Source organism: Euprymna scolopes, chromosome 38 (assembly GCF_053919585.1).
Source record: "Euprymna scolopes isolate OS-2025 chromosome 38, ASM5391958v1, whole genome shotgun sequence".
Lineage (NCBI taxonomy): Eukaryota > Metazoa > Mollusca > Cephalopoda > Sepiida > Sepiolidae > Euprymna > Euprymna scolopes.
The window spans coordinates 61,137,663-61,152,122 of record NC_136519.1 but is presented as its reverse complement, the minus strand read 5'-3'; the positions used below and the strand labels follow the sequence as shown (position 1 = coordinate 61,152,122).

Genomic DNA, 14,460 nt, shown 5'->3' with positions numbered 1-14,460 from the left:
ATTTAGATTGATAGATAGATTAAACAAAAATATATACGTATACATAAATATATATGGAAACAATTTTGTGTTTACTGTAAACTTTTTACGCAAATATTATGCAAGTATAAATCTATATATCTATAAAAGTGAACGTGTCTGTGTGTCTGTGCACATTTCCCTACGCAATAACTCTGTTAATTTTTAGTCTACAGACTCGAAATTTGATATACAGGTTACTGAGATTTGGGAAAATCGATGTGATTGGTTTTTGGCAAGAAATTTGGCGATTAAGGGGTCAAAGTTAAACGATTTGACCTTTGAGAACTCTACCAAACTCCTCCGACAATTTTGGGTCTATTCACTTGAAATTTTAGATATAGGTTCCTTGGACATGGATCTAACTTAATAACTTGATTTGAACCCAAAACAATAAATTTTAAGAGGTCATAATAGGGGTCAAAGTTAAAAAAAAAATTGACCTCTGTGGTCTGTTTCAAATTACTCAGACAATTTCTGGTCTAAATATTTGAAATTTTACGTAAAGGGTATTCAGAGATAGGGCAAGCTTTTTCATCAGTTTGTGTCGAAAATTTTTAGTTACCAATATATAAATGTATGCATGTATGTCTGTTTGCATATCTGCCTTACACTTTCAATGGAGGCGACGGATTTTACCAAGATCAGTATCGTTTTAAAGTTCGACCTTTCATATGACAAATATCGAAAAATTGGCTAAAACATTAATATCTTCCCCTTCAACTAGGCACTTTTCTACAGGGGGGGGGTCATTTTTTTTCGCCGATATTTTTAAAAGTTATCCTCTCCTTTAGATTGTCTAGCCTTAATTTTAAAGAATCTCGCTTCCGGTTTGGCGGTAGTCGTAGCAGCATAAACGTTAGGTTTTACCCCGTTCTTTTCCTCCTTTGCGGTACGGGTTCGAGCCTGCCTTCCTACTACCACTTTTTTTTTTGCTCAACATACACATCCGGGCAACGCCGGGCTGAAATGCTAGTCATGTAGAATATCTGCATGAATATAATTACACGTATAGATCATCCCATAAGAAAACCGAAAAAACTAATAGGGAATTAATTAAAATGAATGTTTAAAAGAATATGCAAATTAACTAGATCTTTTGCTAGTGAATGCAATTTCACAACCCATATATAAGAAAATTGTATTTTCTTTTTAAATAAATAGAAAAGAGGGTTTTTAATACGAATATCAATACACACAAAAGAAAAACGAATTTATAGGAGTATAGATAGATAGATTAGAAAAATGCGTTGTTTTCAGCTTTCAAAACGTACTCATTTATATACATAATTATATATATATATATATATATATATATATATATAGAGAGAGAGAGAGATGAGGCAGATGGGGCTCCTATAGCCGTAGTGAAGGCAACTGATGTAGAATAAGGAGAACTTTAATATAAAACCTGCAGCTGAAATAACTACCAGTCATCTTGCTTCGACTTGTCACTGGATCATTGTTTTTAAAGCCCAGTGGAGTAAGCGTGATACAAGCTTACATCATTTAAATCCAATGATGTACAGATGTCTCAATTCTGCAGCTGTTGAAGCTGTCTTTTCAAAGTCCTATGGCGATGGAAGAGTGGCGACGTGAACAGACTTAACAGGTTGGAAGTGCATAGTCACAAATGTACACGTAGATGGCTGTAATCTTAACATCGCTATCTTGTCTTCATTGGCAGGGACAGATTTTGGTGGAGACTTCTGTGGTTGAGCAGCCCTGTTCAAGAAGAGCACTGCTCACCTATCTCTTGTAAGAAGATGCTAGAAAAGGTGCATTAAACATTGCCTGTCAACTTAAGGTGGTCATTACCTGCAACTGATGGCTGTTCACTCACGTAGGAACAAAAATATGAGAAACAATAGCAAAGCCAAAATACACTACAAATTTAACATCACCTGTTGGAATGTCAGAACTCTCTTGGATATTGACAAATCAAACATTCAGAATGAAGAACAGCTTTAGTGACTAGAGAACTTGAGAGACTAAATATTGATATAGCTGCTCTATCAGAGACTCACCTCCCCAAGGAAGACCATTTGGTTGAGGTAGGTTCAGGATACTCTATATTCTTGTTTGGAAAGTCAAAGGGGCAAATATCATGATGGCAGGGTGGGGTTCACAATAAGATCAGCTCCAGTGGACAAAATTGAAAGACCCTCTGCTGTGACTGATCGAATCATGAAACTTAGAATTCCACTTTCATGCAGTCGATTCCTCTCGATTTGCAAGTGAATGAAGAAGTCACCCAGGCTTTCTACAGTAACATCATCAGTACCTAACAATGCAAGTAATTTTATGGACTACTTTTAACAAACCTGTGATGCATTCGGGCTGAAAATCAGCTTGAGGAAAACTAAACTGATGTTTACGCCTCCCCCTGGTCAGGAGTACCTTCATCCAAACATCTTGGTTAATGGTACTAAGCTTGAAGCGGTGGATGTTTTTGTTCACCTTGGAAGTGTATTATCCAGGGATGGCTTCTTGGATACTGAGATATATGTCCACATTCAAAAGGCTTGCAAAGTTTTTGATCTGACCATTAGTTTGAGAAAAAAAATGTTATGTATTCCACCTCCAACTGGTGTGCAATATGTGGAACCAACTGTTCTGGCTGACGGGTGGAAATTAAAGGTCACTGACACCTTTAAATATCTTGGTAGTTTGCCTAGTAGAGATGGAACATTAGATGCTGAAATAACTCCCAGAATAGCCCAAGATAGCTCTGCTTTTTGTAGGCTTGAAAAACGTGTCTGTTTGGATAGAGGATTCAGTGTAAAGACAAAGATCATTGTGTGCATGGGTCCTAACTTGTCTACCGTATGTATCAGAAACATGAACTACATACTGAAGATTCGTTAAACCTCTAGAAAGGTATATATATATATATATATATATATATATATATATATATATATATACTAGCAGAAGTACCCATCGTTGACTGGGTTAAAAAACAGCCTACAGAAAATGGACTGTGATTGATGAAAGTATGATAGGTTATGAAAAGGAGGGGGTTGTAAAGAGATAGGTTTTGATACTCAAAAATTTTACCCTAAGCAGAATATGATGAAAGTAAAGATAATTTTTGCGAAAATATATTTTTTTATATCAACTTTGTTTCCATTCGTAACCAAGAGTGACCAACAAAATGATGTTTCCTTACAAAGAGAAAATGTTATTATATATATAATAATATAAATATACAAGAAATAAATGTTACCATAGTTAATAAAAGTTACTTTTATGGTAGAAAAGTTCATTGGTTTGTATTTTTAAGTAGTTTGTAAAAAAAAAAAAAATTTCTTGAGGAATATTCGATTATTATCTTTGTCTTTACACTGAATCCCCTATCCAAACAGACACGTTTTTCAAGCCTACAAAAAGCAGAGCTATCTTGGGCTATTCTGGGAGTTATTTCAGCATCTAATGTTCCATCTCTACTCAGCAAACTACCAAGATATTTAAAGGCAAAATCTTGAACCCTAATTAAACTTATGAAGAAAAATGTAATGTATCCAATCCTTTTGTGTAGCACTAGGTGTATCAGAATTTTTGTAGGAATTTTTGACACCCCTAACACGAAACTGCGAATAAAATATAAAAATCTCGTAATTTCTCTGTTAAAAGTGGGTTATTTATTTTCTTTATGGATTATACTTCCAAAATAAACTATTAAAGTTGTTTTAAAAGTAATAGAAATATTTTTTTTTTTTTTTAAAAACAGTAATGAATTTTCCGAACTCAATATTTTTCAATTTTTAAACTTTAAAAATCTATCAAAATTTTTCTATTGATTCTATATTTACGATATTTTCAGGGTCAATGTGAAATTTTATGTTCTTTCCAATAAACCGAATATAATATTTTAGACAAACGGTTTTTTTTAAATTCACGACCCCCCCCCCATTTTCAAGTTTCTATTAAAAAGTAAATAATTAATTTACTCACTGAAAAGTAAATAATTAATTTACTCACAAATTGAAGAGAAAAGGTCAATAAATAATATATTCAAATTTAAAACAAAAAACAAGTAGTGTTTTTTTTAGAATTTTACCTGTAAAGTTTGAAGTTTAAAACCATTTTTTTAAACCACGTTATTTGTTTTTTCTTTTTTTTTTTCCTTTTTTTTTTTTTTAATGGAACCTTGGTATACACATACATACATTTAAACAGACAGGTGATATTCATATAATAGATGAAATTATTTGACAATGTTTAACAAATAAATATGCAAATAAATTCTAACTTTGAGTATGTTTTATATTTGTTTCCTGTGAGTATACATGAAAATATTGTGTAAAATTTTTGATATGAGGATAGTTTTGATTAATGAAAAATAGCTTTCACATTTATTTGTTTGTAAAACTAGCTAAACTAACAAAAGTACCCGTCATTGACTGGGTTCAAAAACAGCCTACAGAAAATGGACTCTGATTTATGAAAGTATGACAGGTTATGAAAAGGAAGGGTTGTAAAGAGATAGCTTCGAATTTGAGGGTATCCAAACCACAGAAAAATAAGATGAAAGTAAAAATAGAATAGATAAACCCCATAATTTATTATACCATACTTGTTCACACTGAAACACTTCTCACAATATTCTATGGATCTATATTAAAAAACCTTGTTAAACTTTGTGACATATTTCCACTCTATGGAGGTTAGGTGCGAACGAACACCCAATAATTTTATTATACCATATTTCTTCAAACTGAAACATAATTATCAAAGTATACTTACGCAGATAGATATGAAAAGTCTTTATTAAAGTTTGTGCCTATTTCCATTCTATGAAGGCCAGGTGCAAACGCAGACCCCACAATTTTATTATACCATCCCTATTTAAGTGTAAACATACTTATCAAAGTATTCTTATGTACAGCTATATCAAAAACCCTTGTAAACGATTTTTAAAAAATTTTTTTATTTCCATACTTTGTGGGTCAGGTGCGAACGCAGACCCCACAATTTTTATTAACCACCATTCTGCCAGATCAAACATACCCATTTCTGATCCTTGATACATCTTGTATCATTATATGTAATCAGTTTTTTAAAATAGTCAACCATATAGGAGCCTATTCGTGACCAGACACACACACACACACACACACACACACACACACACACACACACAGACGTTCAGCTTTATATTATAATATATATATATATATATATATTATACTTTATATTATATATATATATATATATATATATATATATATATATATATATATATAAAGTGTGTTTGAAGGTTTGTCAATGCAGGATTTATTTAGTTGTTGAAAACAAATTGATAAATAATGATAAATAATTCAAAGGGTTCAATAATTTTCAATAAATATTTATTTACCTAAGTGTAAATGGTATATTTCCTCAAATATTTTTGGGGACATCCCCCATTTTCATCAACTTTCTATGATGCCGTTTTCAGTTTGATTTTAATTGGTTGTTGAATTTTATTTTGTTTTGAAATAATATTTTTGAATGTTTAAAATTACATTAATTGTTTGGAAGAGGTAATTCTGTTATCTTTTTTTGGTGCTTATCTACATTTGGGCCTATAAAAAAATTTTTTTCAAGAAAAATCTTTAAAAATGTTTTTGATGTATGCATAAAGATTTCATATTAAAAAAATCACGTAAATCTATCAAGTAGTTTTTTTTATTTAAGAAAATCAAATATTGACACATTTTATTGGAGAATTACTTCATCTTCCATTTCGAATGATACGCTTCTTTTAATCTCAGATTTCCTTGATTTCTCTCGGTTGCTAGTATTTTAACAATTATATTTTTATTGGGGTTGTATGTGTGAGATACATGTTTATAAAAAGATGAGGTTTTGGTGGTAATGTGTTCTTTGATTTGGATATGCAACAGCCTGATTGTACTTCCAATGTAAGACTTATTGCATATGATGCATTGGATTTGATACACTGAATATGTGCATCGTATGGTCCTGTGTTTTTTGTGGGGCAGTTAGATAATGATCATAGTTTGTTCCTAGGTGTAGTTTTGGTTTAATTTTTAGATAGGTGTTGTCTTAATGTTGAACCAATGTGTGCCAGTTGTATGCTAGAAAATTTCAACAAGTCTTCAAACAAAATGGATATCCCACAAAAACCCTATAGCATCTTAGGACATCTAGCAGAAAACAACCACACATTAATATGCTTTCATAAAATACCATATTTCAACAATGAGATAACATCAGCCATATGTAAGGCCATTCGCAAAGAACTACTAGACATATAACAGGAATGATTTTGCGCTACAAAGCAGATGTTGTCAAGAATTGTGCGTGTCAACGTACTACAGAAAATAAACGGTAAGATGGTCAACATTTTGAAATTTGGAATATAGACTTTTATCATTTATTTGCTATATGCTCTGCAGTTACATTGAGGTTCATAAATTAAAGGGTTGGTGTAAATAAAAGATGAAATATAATTGAATAAACATGGTTTCACTAATTGTGAAACAACACACTCAGACACAAATATGATTTAGGATCAATAGGTAAGATAACCTGAAACATGAACCAATGACTTCAATAGAAGCCCAAGAAGAGGTGCAATTTTCTTGTAGAATCTAAAGTATTGTTGAAAGTAGTGTAAAAAATTAAGGATATATCCATATCTTTTGAATGTGTGGAATTTAATGTATTAATGTTTAGCAAATATGTTTAACACATTTTATTTCATTTCTTTTTAGTCTGTGATGGGAAATACAGTTGACACACATCAATCATCTGAGGAGGCATCCGAGGAGAGTACCACAGACAGTTTAAAAAATGGATATTCCCACGACTACCTTGTCAGTGCAACCCCCTTAAATGGTACTGATAGTGAAGTTAATGTCATACAAGATGAGTGTCTGCCTGTTGTCCACAATGGTACAGAATGTGTTATTGATGATGACAATGATTCCTGTGGTGATATATTCTATGACGCTGAGGAAGCTGACGAAATGCGGCTTGCCAGTTACATACCACTCAACCTTGATGATGATGATGATGATGAAGATGATGGGGATGATGAGGATGATGAGGAGACAAGCAGCAGTTCCCATGAACTCCTTGCCGAGACATTGCGTACAATTCGGGAGAAAAAATTGTTGAAGACCAAACAGATTGAAATCCGCAATGTGGACATTCTAAACACATCATGGGTGGATGCGGCCACCCAAACAGATGCAGTGACAGGGACCAATGATCAAACAATCAATTCTGAATCTGGCATTCAAGCTGAAGTGCTCAGTAATTTAATTGTTCAAGTTGAAGAATTATTGTCACATGTTTCGGGTGAAGGAGACGGACAGGACTTTCCATCAGCTCTTTCTTCTTCTTTGCGATTGCAATTACAGAATGTAGCCACACCAGCCTGTAAGTAGATGAAGCAAAAATTTTCTTTTTATTGTTGAGTTTTATATCTTGATTTTAACAAGCATTTTCAATTGGCAGATATATATGACACCTCTGTCCTCATCATTTAATATTTATTATTGAATTAAAAAAAATATGATTGATAATTTTTTTCATTTCATTGTGACAAATTTTCTTTTAATGTTATGATTTTAATGTCAAGAATTTCAAGTACATTCATCCAATGGGAAACCGTTTTCATTTTGGAAAGTTGATAAAAAAATCAATTTCGCTCTCATTTTTTCCACAACATCTATAATATTGAATTTACTCACAAGTATAAACAGTAGGTCATCAATTTTAAGGTGAAAACTGAGATTGGTGCAAAATTGATGCCATATTCATTTGTATAACAGATCAGAATAGATTTGATAGGAGCAGAATGTATTATATTTTTATGCTGATTCGAATCTGTGCTGTACAAAGAAAGACCACCTTTGGCTGGTATCAGTTAATTTTATTTTGTGGATCTGGAGAGAGCTTTTGATGGATTGCCAAAAGATGTTGAGTGGGTTTTGCATAAACTAGGGAAAAATGCATGGTTGGTAAAGGTTGATGTACAGAAATGCTCAAAGTCATGTGAAAATTAGTGGCACATTTATTGACAGCTTTAATGTTAAAGTAGAAGTATACCATAGATCTGTAGTGAGTGTGTGTCTTCTTGTTCAAGGAATTGTGTTAGGGTTTTTTGGAAGAGATGTTATATGCTGATGATTTAGTACTTGAGTGTGAAACAATATGTCTACTTGTTGAGTCAAAGAAGTGAAGGAATGCTATGGAAAGTAAAGATCACAGAGTAGATGCTACCAAGATCAAAGTGCTGATCGGTGATTTTAGTGGGTTTTTTTGTTTTGTTTTTTACACGGTGGTCACCACTTATCAAGGCCCAGAAGCCACTCAGGGATAAGGGTTAGTGTGGAGATTTGATGAAATGTTTACTTAAGGGGGCGGTTCATTAGGAATTTGTTAACGTTGGACTTGAACACATCCAAGTTGTAGTCAGGTGGGAAGCAGGCAGGCGGAACAGAGTTCTACAGGCGTGCAGTTCTAAGAAAGAAGCTTTGTTCATGGTATCCACGTTTTGATTTAGGCACAGATAAAGAGTGGGGGAAATTTTTCACAGTGGATTCAGCAAGACGGGTGTTTTTCGTGAAAGATTGGCGAGGGGGGACCAGAGATTGGAGTTCAGATGAGCACCTGCCATAGAAATAACGATAAAACAAGGATAGGCTTGCAACGTCTCTTCTGTGGGAGAGAGGTTGCAGGGTAGAGAAAAGGGCATCCCCCACTAAGCCACAAAGTTTATTTTGTACTCTGTCAAGGCAGGATAGGCTGCTTTTAGCAGCTCCTGCCCAGATATGGCAGCAGTATTCTATCCTTGGACGTACTTGGCTTTTATATAGATAGAGAATTGCATCAGTAGTGAGATATCTTCTGGAGCAGTAGAAGGATCCCACCATCTTTCCAGCAACCTTGGCAACAGACTTGATGTACGTGTTCCATTTCAGATCAGGAGTAAAGGACAAACCCAGAAGCTTGTCAAAACACAGGGCTTCTCCTAGTCGGGAGCCATCCATTTCAATTGATGCCAGATGGGGATCTGAGCATTGATGATGTAAAGATAGGAGTTTGGTTTTAGATGCATTAAAGGTCTTCCCCCACTGAACCACGCGCTCGAGATCAGAGGAGAGAGAATCAGAGAGAACTTTGTCATTTACAGCCTTTGATGTGTTGCCGTAGATGGTCGTGTCATCAGTATAGATGTCAACGAATGATTTAAATATGTGTTTAGGGAGGTCATTGATGTAGATCAGGAAGAGAGTTGGGCCCAGGATTGACCCCTGAGGGACTCCAGCATTAATACTGCAGGCCTCTGATTTTTGTCCATCGACCACTACTCTTATGAGCCTATCGGAGAGAAATGATTTAATGATTGAGAAAACATTTCCAGTTATACTTGAATTTCCCTAGAAAGGAAGCCTTTGTCAAGAGATTCACTAATCCTGTGAGATATAACCGTTAGCACATCTGCGGTAGATCTTGCAGAACGGAAACCATATTGTGTGTCACTAAGGAGATTGTTTCTGCTGAGGTGGTTTACTATTTCTCTATTTAATATGGATTCCAGCAACTTACTCATAACATACAGGAGACTTATGTGTCTGTACTGAGAGGGAGATGACTTATCACCTGAATTCTTAAATAAAGAGCATACTGATGAGGTTTTCCAGGGAGTCGGAAAGCACTTCTCCTTAAGGCAATGCTTAAACAGTTTCGTAAGTATGGGAGCAAGTTCTGGTTGAAGCTTTTTTAACACTATAATTGGGAGTCCGTCAGGGCCAGTTGCTTTACTGGAATCCAGGTTCTTGATTAGCTTGGTGACCTCATGCACAGATATTTGTATGTTACCTAGCGTGTTCTGTGTTATAGGAGGAAATATGGGGAGTTGATGGCCTTCATCGCATAGGGTAGAATTAGCTGCAAAGTTCTTAGCAAATAGTTTGGCCTTGTCTGATGCTGATGAGATGACCTCTGGTCCATTGATAATGGTTGGGATAGAACGCACACTTCTGTTCAGGATCCTATTTGGTATTTGCCAAAACTGGTGGGAACCGATCAGCTACTTTGGATTTAACAGACTGGACATATAGCTCTCTTGCATTTTTTATTACTCTTTTACAGTGGTTGCTGGCATTCCTGAAAGCAGCTTTAGTCTCAGTGCATCTATTACGTTGGTAGTTATGGAAAAAGTGATTTCTGTGCGCGATAGCAGCAGCACATTCTGGGGAGAACCATGGCTGGCTGTTAGGTTTTTGTTGGAATTTTTTAGATGGTATGAATTGATCTATGCATACAATTAACCATTCGGTCAGATCTGATACTATAGAGGACACATCCTTTTTAAACATGGAATGCAGAGGTAAATCAGATATGAATGTACCGAAGCTATCCCAGTCAGCCATAGAGTATCGCTATACAGTACAGTGGAGGGGTACGTCTAGGGACTTTCATTTTTATCTTAACTGATACAACGGAGTGGTTGGAGGATCCTAGAGGAGTATGAACGGAACATGAACGTAGCTCAGGGGAAGTTGAGAGAAAAAGGTCTAGAAGGCTTGCATATTGACCAATAGTATCGGGCACACGGGTGGGTTCGCGAACAATCTGAGTTGAAAAGTTTCTAGAAAGAAAAGATTCTTTACTTGATTTGTGGAAAGGGAGTTGGATGCAGCTCAATTTTTATTGTTTAGAAGTTTTATTATCTTGGTGATACTATTCGAGGATAGAAAGGTTCAATGTCCCTGTAATTGCAAGAATTAGGAATGGATTAAGTTCAGGGAACTTCCACCGTTACTTAATTGAAGAGCGTTGCTACTATTAACTATAGTCTATCAGGCATGTGTATGCAATGTGATGATGTATAAAAGTTAAAACTAGTTAATAAAGACAATAGTTTAAGGACATTTGTTTTTACCAATGAATCTCCACTTATAGTCAGCAAGAATTTGTTGACATTGAACTAAAAAATGTTTGTATTGTATTCAACTGCCCTGTGTTATTGTATTACATAGATAGTAAATTTTTTGAAAAAACTTCTTGGAAACTCCATTTAGGTTTTAGAGTACAGAGCAAGAAAGGAAAATTCTTTAGACTCGTTGTAGCTAGAAGAGTTTTTGCTGTAAATGTTTTACAGGAGGAAAATCATAAATTTGAGTTTAGTCGAGTATTATGAAAATAATAATAGAGTGGAGCAAAACTAGCAACGTCCATTAAAATGACATAACATTCAAGTCTTAAAACATCCATTAAAAAACCATAACATTCAAGTCTTAAAACATCCATTAAAATGACATGACATTCAAGTCTTAAAACATCCATTAAAATAACATAACATTCAAGTCTTAAAACATCCATTAAAATGACATGACATTCAAGTCTTAAAACATCCATTAAAATGACATGACATTCAAGTCTTAAAACATCCATTAAAATGACATAACATTCAAGTCTTAAAACGTCCATTAAAATAAACATAACATTCAAGTCTTAAAACATCCATTAAAATATAACATTCAAGTCTTAAAACATCCATTAAAATGACATAACATTTAAGTCTTAAAACATCCATTAAAATGACATAACATTCAAGTCTTAAACATCCATTAAAATGACATAACATTCAAGTCTTAAAACGTCCATTAAAATAAAAATAACATTCAAGTCTTAAAACATCCATTAAAATGACATAACATTCAAGTCTTAAAACATCCATTAAAATATAACATTCAAGTCTTAAAACATCCATTAAAATGACATAACATTCAAGTCTTAAAACATCCATTAAAATGACATAACATTCAAGTCTTAAAACATCCATTAAAATGACATAACATTCAAGTCTTAAAACGTCCATTAAAATAAACATAACATTCAAGTCTTAAAACATCCATTAAAATATAACATTCAAGTCTTAAAACATCCATTAAAATATAACATTCAAGTCTTAAAACATCCATTAAAATGACATAACATTCAAGTCTTAAAACATCCATTAAAATGACATAACATTCAAGTCTTAAAACATCCATTAAAATGACATAACATTCGAGTCTTAAAACGTCCATTAAAATATAACATTCAAGTCTTAAAACATCCATTAAAATGACATAACATTCAAGTCTTAAAACGTCCATTAAAATAAACATAACATTCATGTCTTAAAACATCCATTAAAATGACATAACATTCAAGTCTTAAAACGTCCATTAAAATATAACATTCAAGTCTTAAAACGTCCATTAAAATAAACATAACATTCAAGTCTTAAAACATCCATTAAAATATAACATTCAAGTCTTAAAACATCCATTAAAATGACATAACATTCAAGTCTTAAAACATCCATTAAAATGACATAACATTCAAGTCTTAAAACATCCATTAAAATGACATAACATTCAAGTCTTAAAACGTCCATTAATATAAACATAACATTCAAGTCTTAAAACATCCATTAAAATATAACATTCAAGTCTTAAAACATCCATTAAAATAACATAACATTCAAGTCTTAAACATCCATTAAAATGACATAACATTCAAGTCTTAAAACATCCATTAAAATGACATAACATTCAAGTCTTAAAACGTCCATTAAAATGACATAACATTCAAGTCTTAAAACGTCCATTAAAATGACATAACATTCAAGTCTAAAAACAGGAGTATATCTTTGAGAAAGAATAAATAGGAACAGTATAGGGAGCTGTATGCAGACTTATGTAAATTGGAGTTATTGGATCATCACTTCATACCATGTCTGTTCGCAACAATTTATCTCTAACAATAAAGTTTGCGCTTGTTGCAAGATCCACTCTCTCCAAAAATCTGACACCTTTGCTGGTTCAGTCACACTCTTTGACCACCACCACACCGATGGCTAACTCAAAACCTAGTCCTGGATAGTAAAGCAGGATGCTGAACTGATTCTGGGCCCTTAACTTTACTCTGGTTCATGGCTTGCATTCATAACGGAAGCAGACTTGGATTGCTGAGTTTGGTCAGCCAGTGTTTGGGACCTGGTGAACTTGTTGGAAAGAGCTAGTCCAACCGACACAGGGTGAATACCACAACTATGACCATGTATGCAAATCAGGATGCTATGGCCACAATTGAGGTAGCAGACTCAGTTTACAGGGAAGGTCAAGGAGAAAGAAGACTAAATCAATGCTTGGCCACAGATAGGTTAGTTTAAAAGTCAATTTCTAAAAGTTGTCTAATACATGCCAACATATAAATAATTAATGTTAAACTGATGACAACAGTAATAATGACAATGACAATGATAGAAATTGAATCGTTTTCAGTAGTTACACCAGTTACAACTGAATACATCATGCATTTTTGAATTTTTATTGTAAAACAGTATGCATTCTAATCATATCAGATTTGTTAATACCGTTGAGAAAAGGTATTAACCCTCAAATTTCCGCAACACTAGGTAACATTTTAATAATGAAATGATTCCATTAAGTATTCTCCTATTAAATTTCATTAAATAATAATAAAGAGGTTGATATGTCAAAGCAACACATCTGGATGTGGTAATACACAAAGATTTTTTTAAGTTGAGAATGATATCACCTTTGCTTGTGCTGTGATAGAAGTAATTGTTTTTTTATAGAAATGAATACGGCAGTACATGAAGGTAGTGAATTTGATACAACTTTTCATAAGTAATATTATAGCATATATAAAAGCTTCAAAATGATATACAAAATAATGTCCCTGGAGGAGGCATTAACCCCTCACTTACATTTTCTTATCTCTGATCATAATGAGATTTAAACTAGAGTTCAATTACACAAGAGTCAAATATTTTTTCTAAGAATTTTAACTCTATTGAAATGTTGATCATTTGAAGAGACTCTAAATCAAATATATTCATCTTCTGAATGTAAAGATTTAGTTGTGTCCATTCTTCATTCAATTTTTTCCATAGTATATTATTTACATGGGAATAATAGGACGGATCTGAACTCTTGCATTTATTAAAATGTTCAAGGTTGAAAGTCAATGGCTCAAAATTTTTAATACTTTATTCTTTTACCAAATTACATTAACTTTCGCTTGCCCACTTCCCAAAGAGGCAGGGATTATGCCAGTTTTGAAAAATAGTGTCTGAACACCCTCAGCACACAGGCCAAAAGAGAGATCTTCCTCCGTTTTTTGCCAGGTTTTCATTCAGACTTACTGTTTGTGACGTCATATACTAACTAGCGATGGGACGATTCCAAAATTTGTAACAAAGCAGTCATTTTCCTGCTTCATCACCAAAGGAGAGCTTAATCTTGAGTGTAGCCATTGAATGCCTAAAGAACATCCATGGCCGGTATTCACTACTCCCCTCAAAGAATAAAAAAAATTGAGTAGATATGAATTAATCTCATAAATAAATTGAAGAAAATTTTTCATATAGATTTTGGATTTCTGTAAAAGATGGAAATT

General features: G+C 33.5%; 1 protein-coding gene across 8 annotated transcripts in view; it reads left to right on the top strand.

The window, feature by feature from the left end:
- Positions 1-14,460, top strand: part of LOC145263168 (uncharacterized) — a 573,905-nt gene that overhangs the window by 205,270 nt on the left and 354,175 nt on the right. For all 8 annotated transcript variants that reach the window (XM_080120199.1, XM_080120201.1, XM_080120196.1 and 5 more), the window contains exon 2: positions 6,744-7,413. In XM_080120199.1, coding sequence (XP_079976325.1) covers positions 6,750-7,413 — 664 coding nt within the window. In that variant the 5' untranslated portion in view covers positions 6,744-6,749. The remainder of the gene's footprint in view (positions 1-6,743; positions 7,414-14,460) is intronic.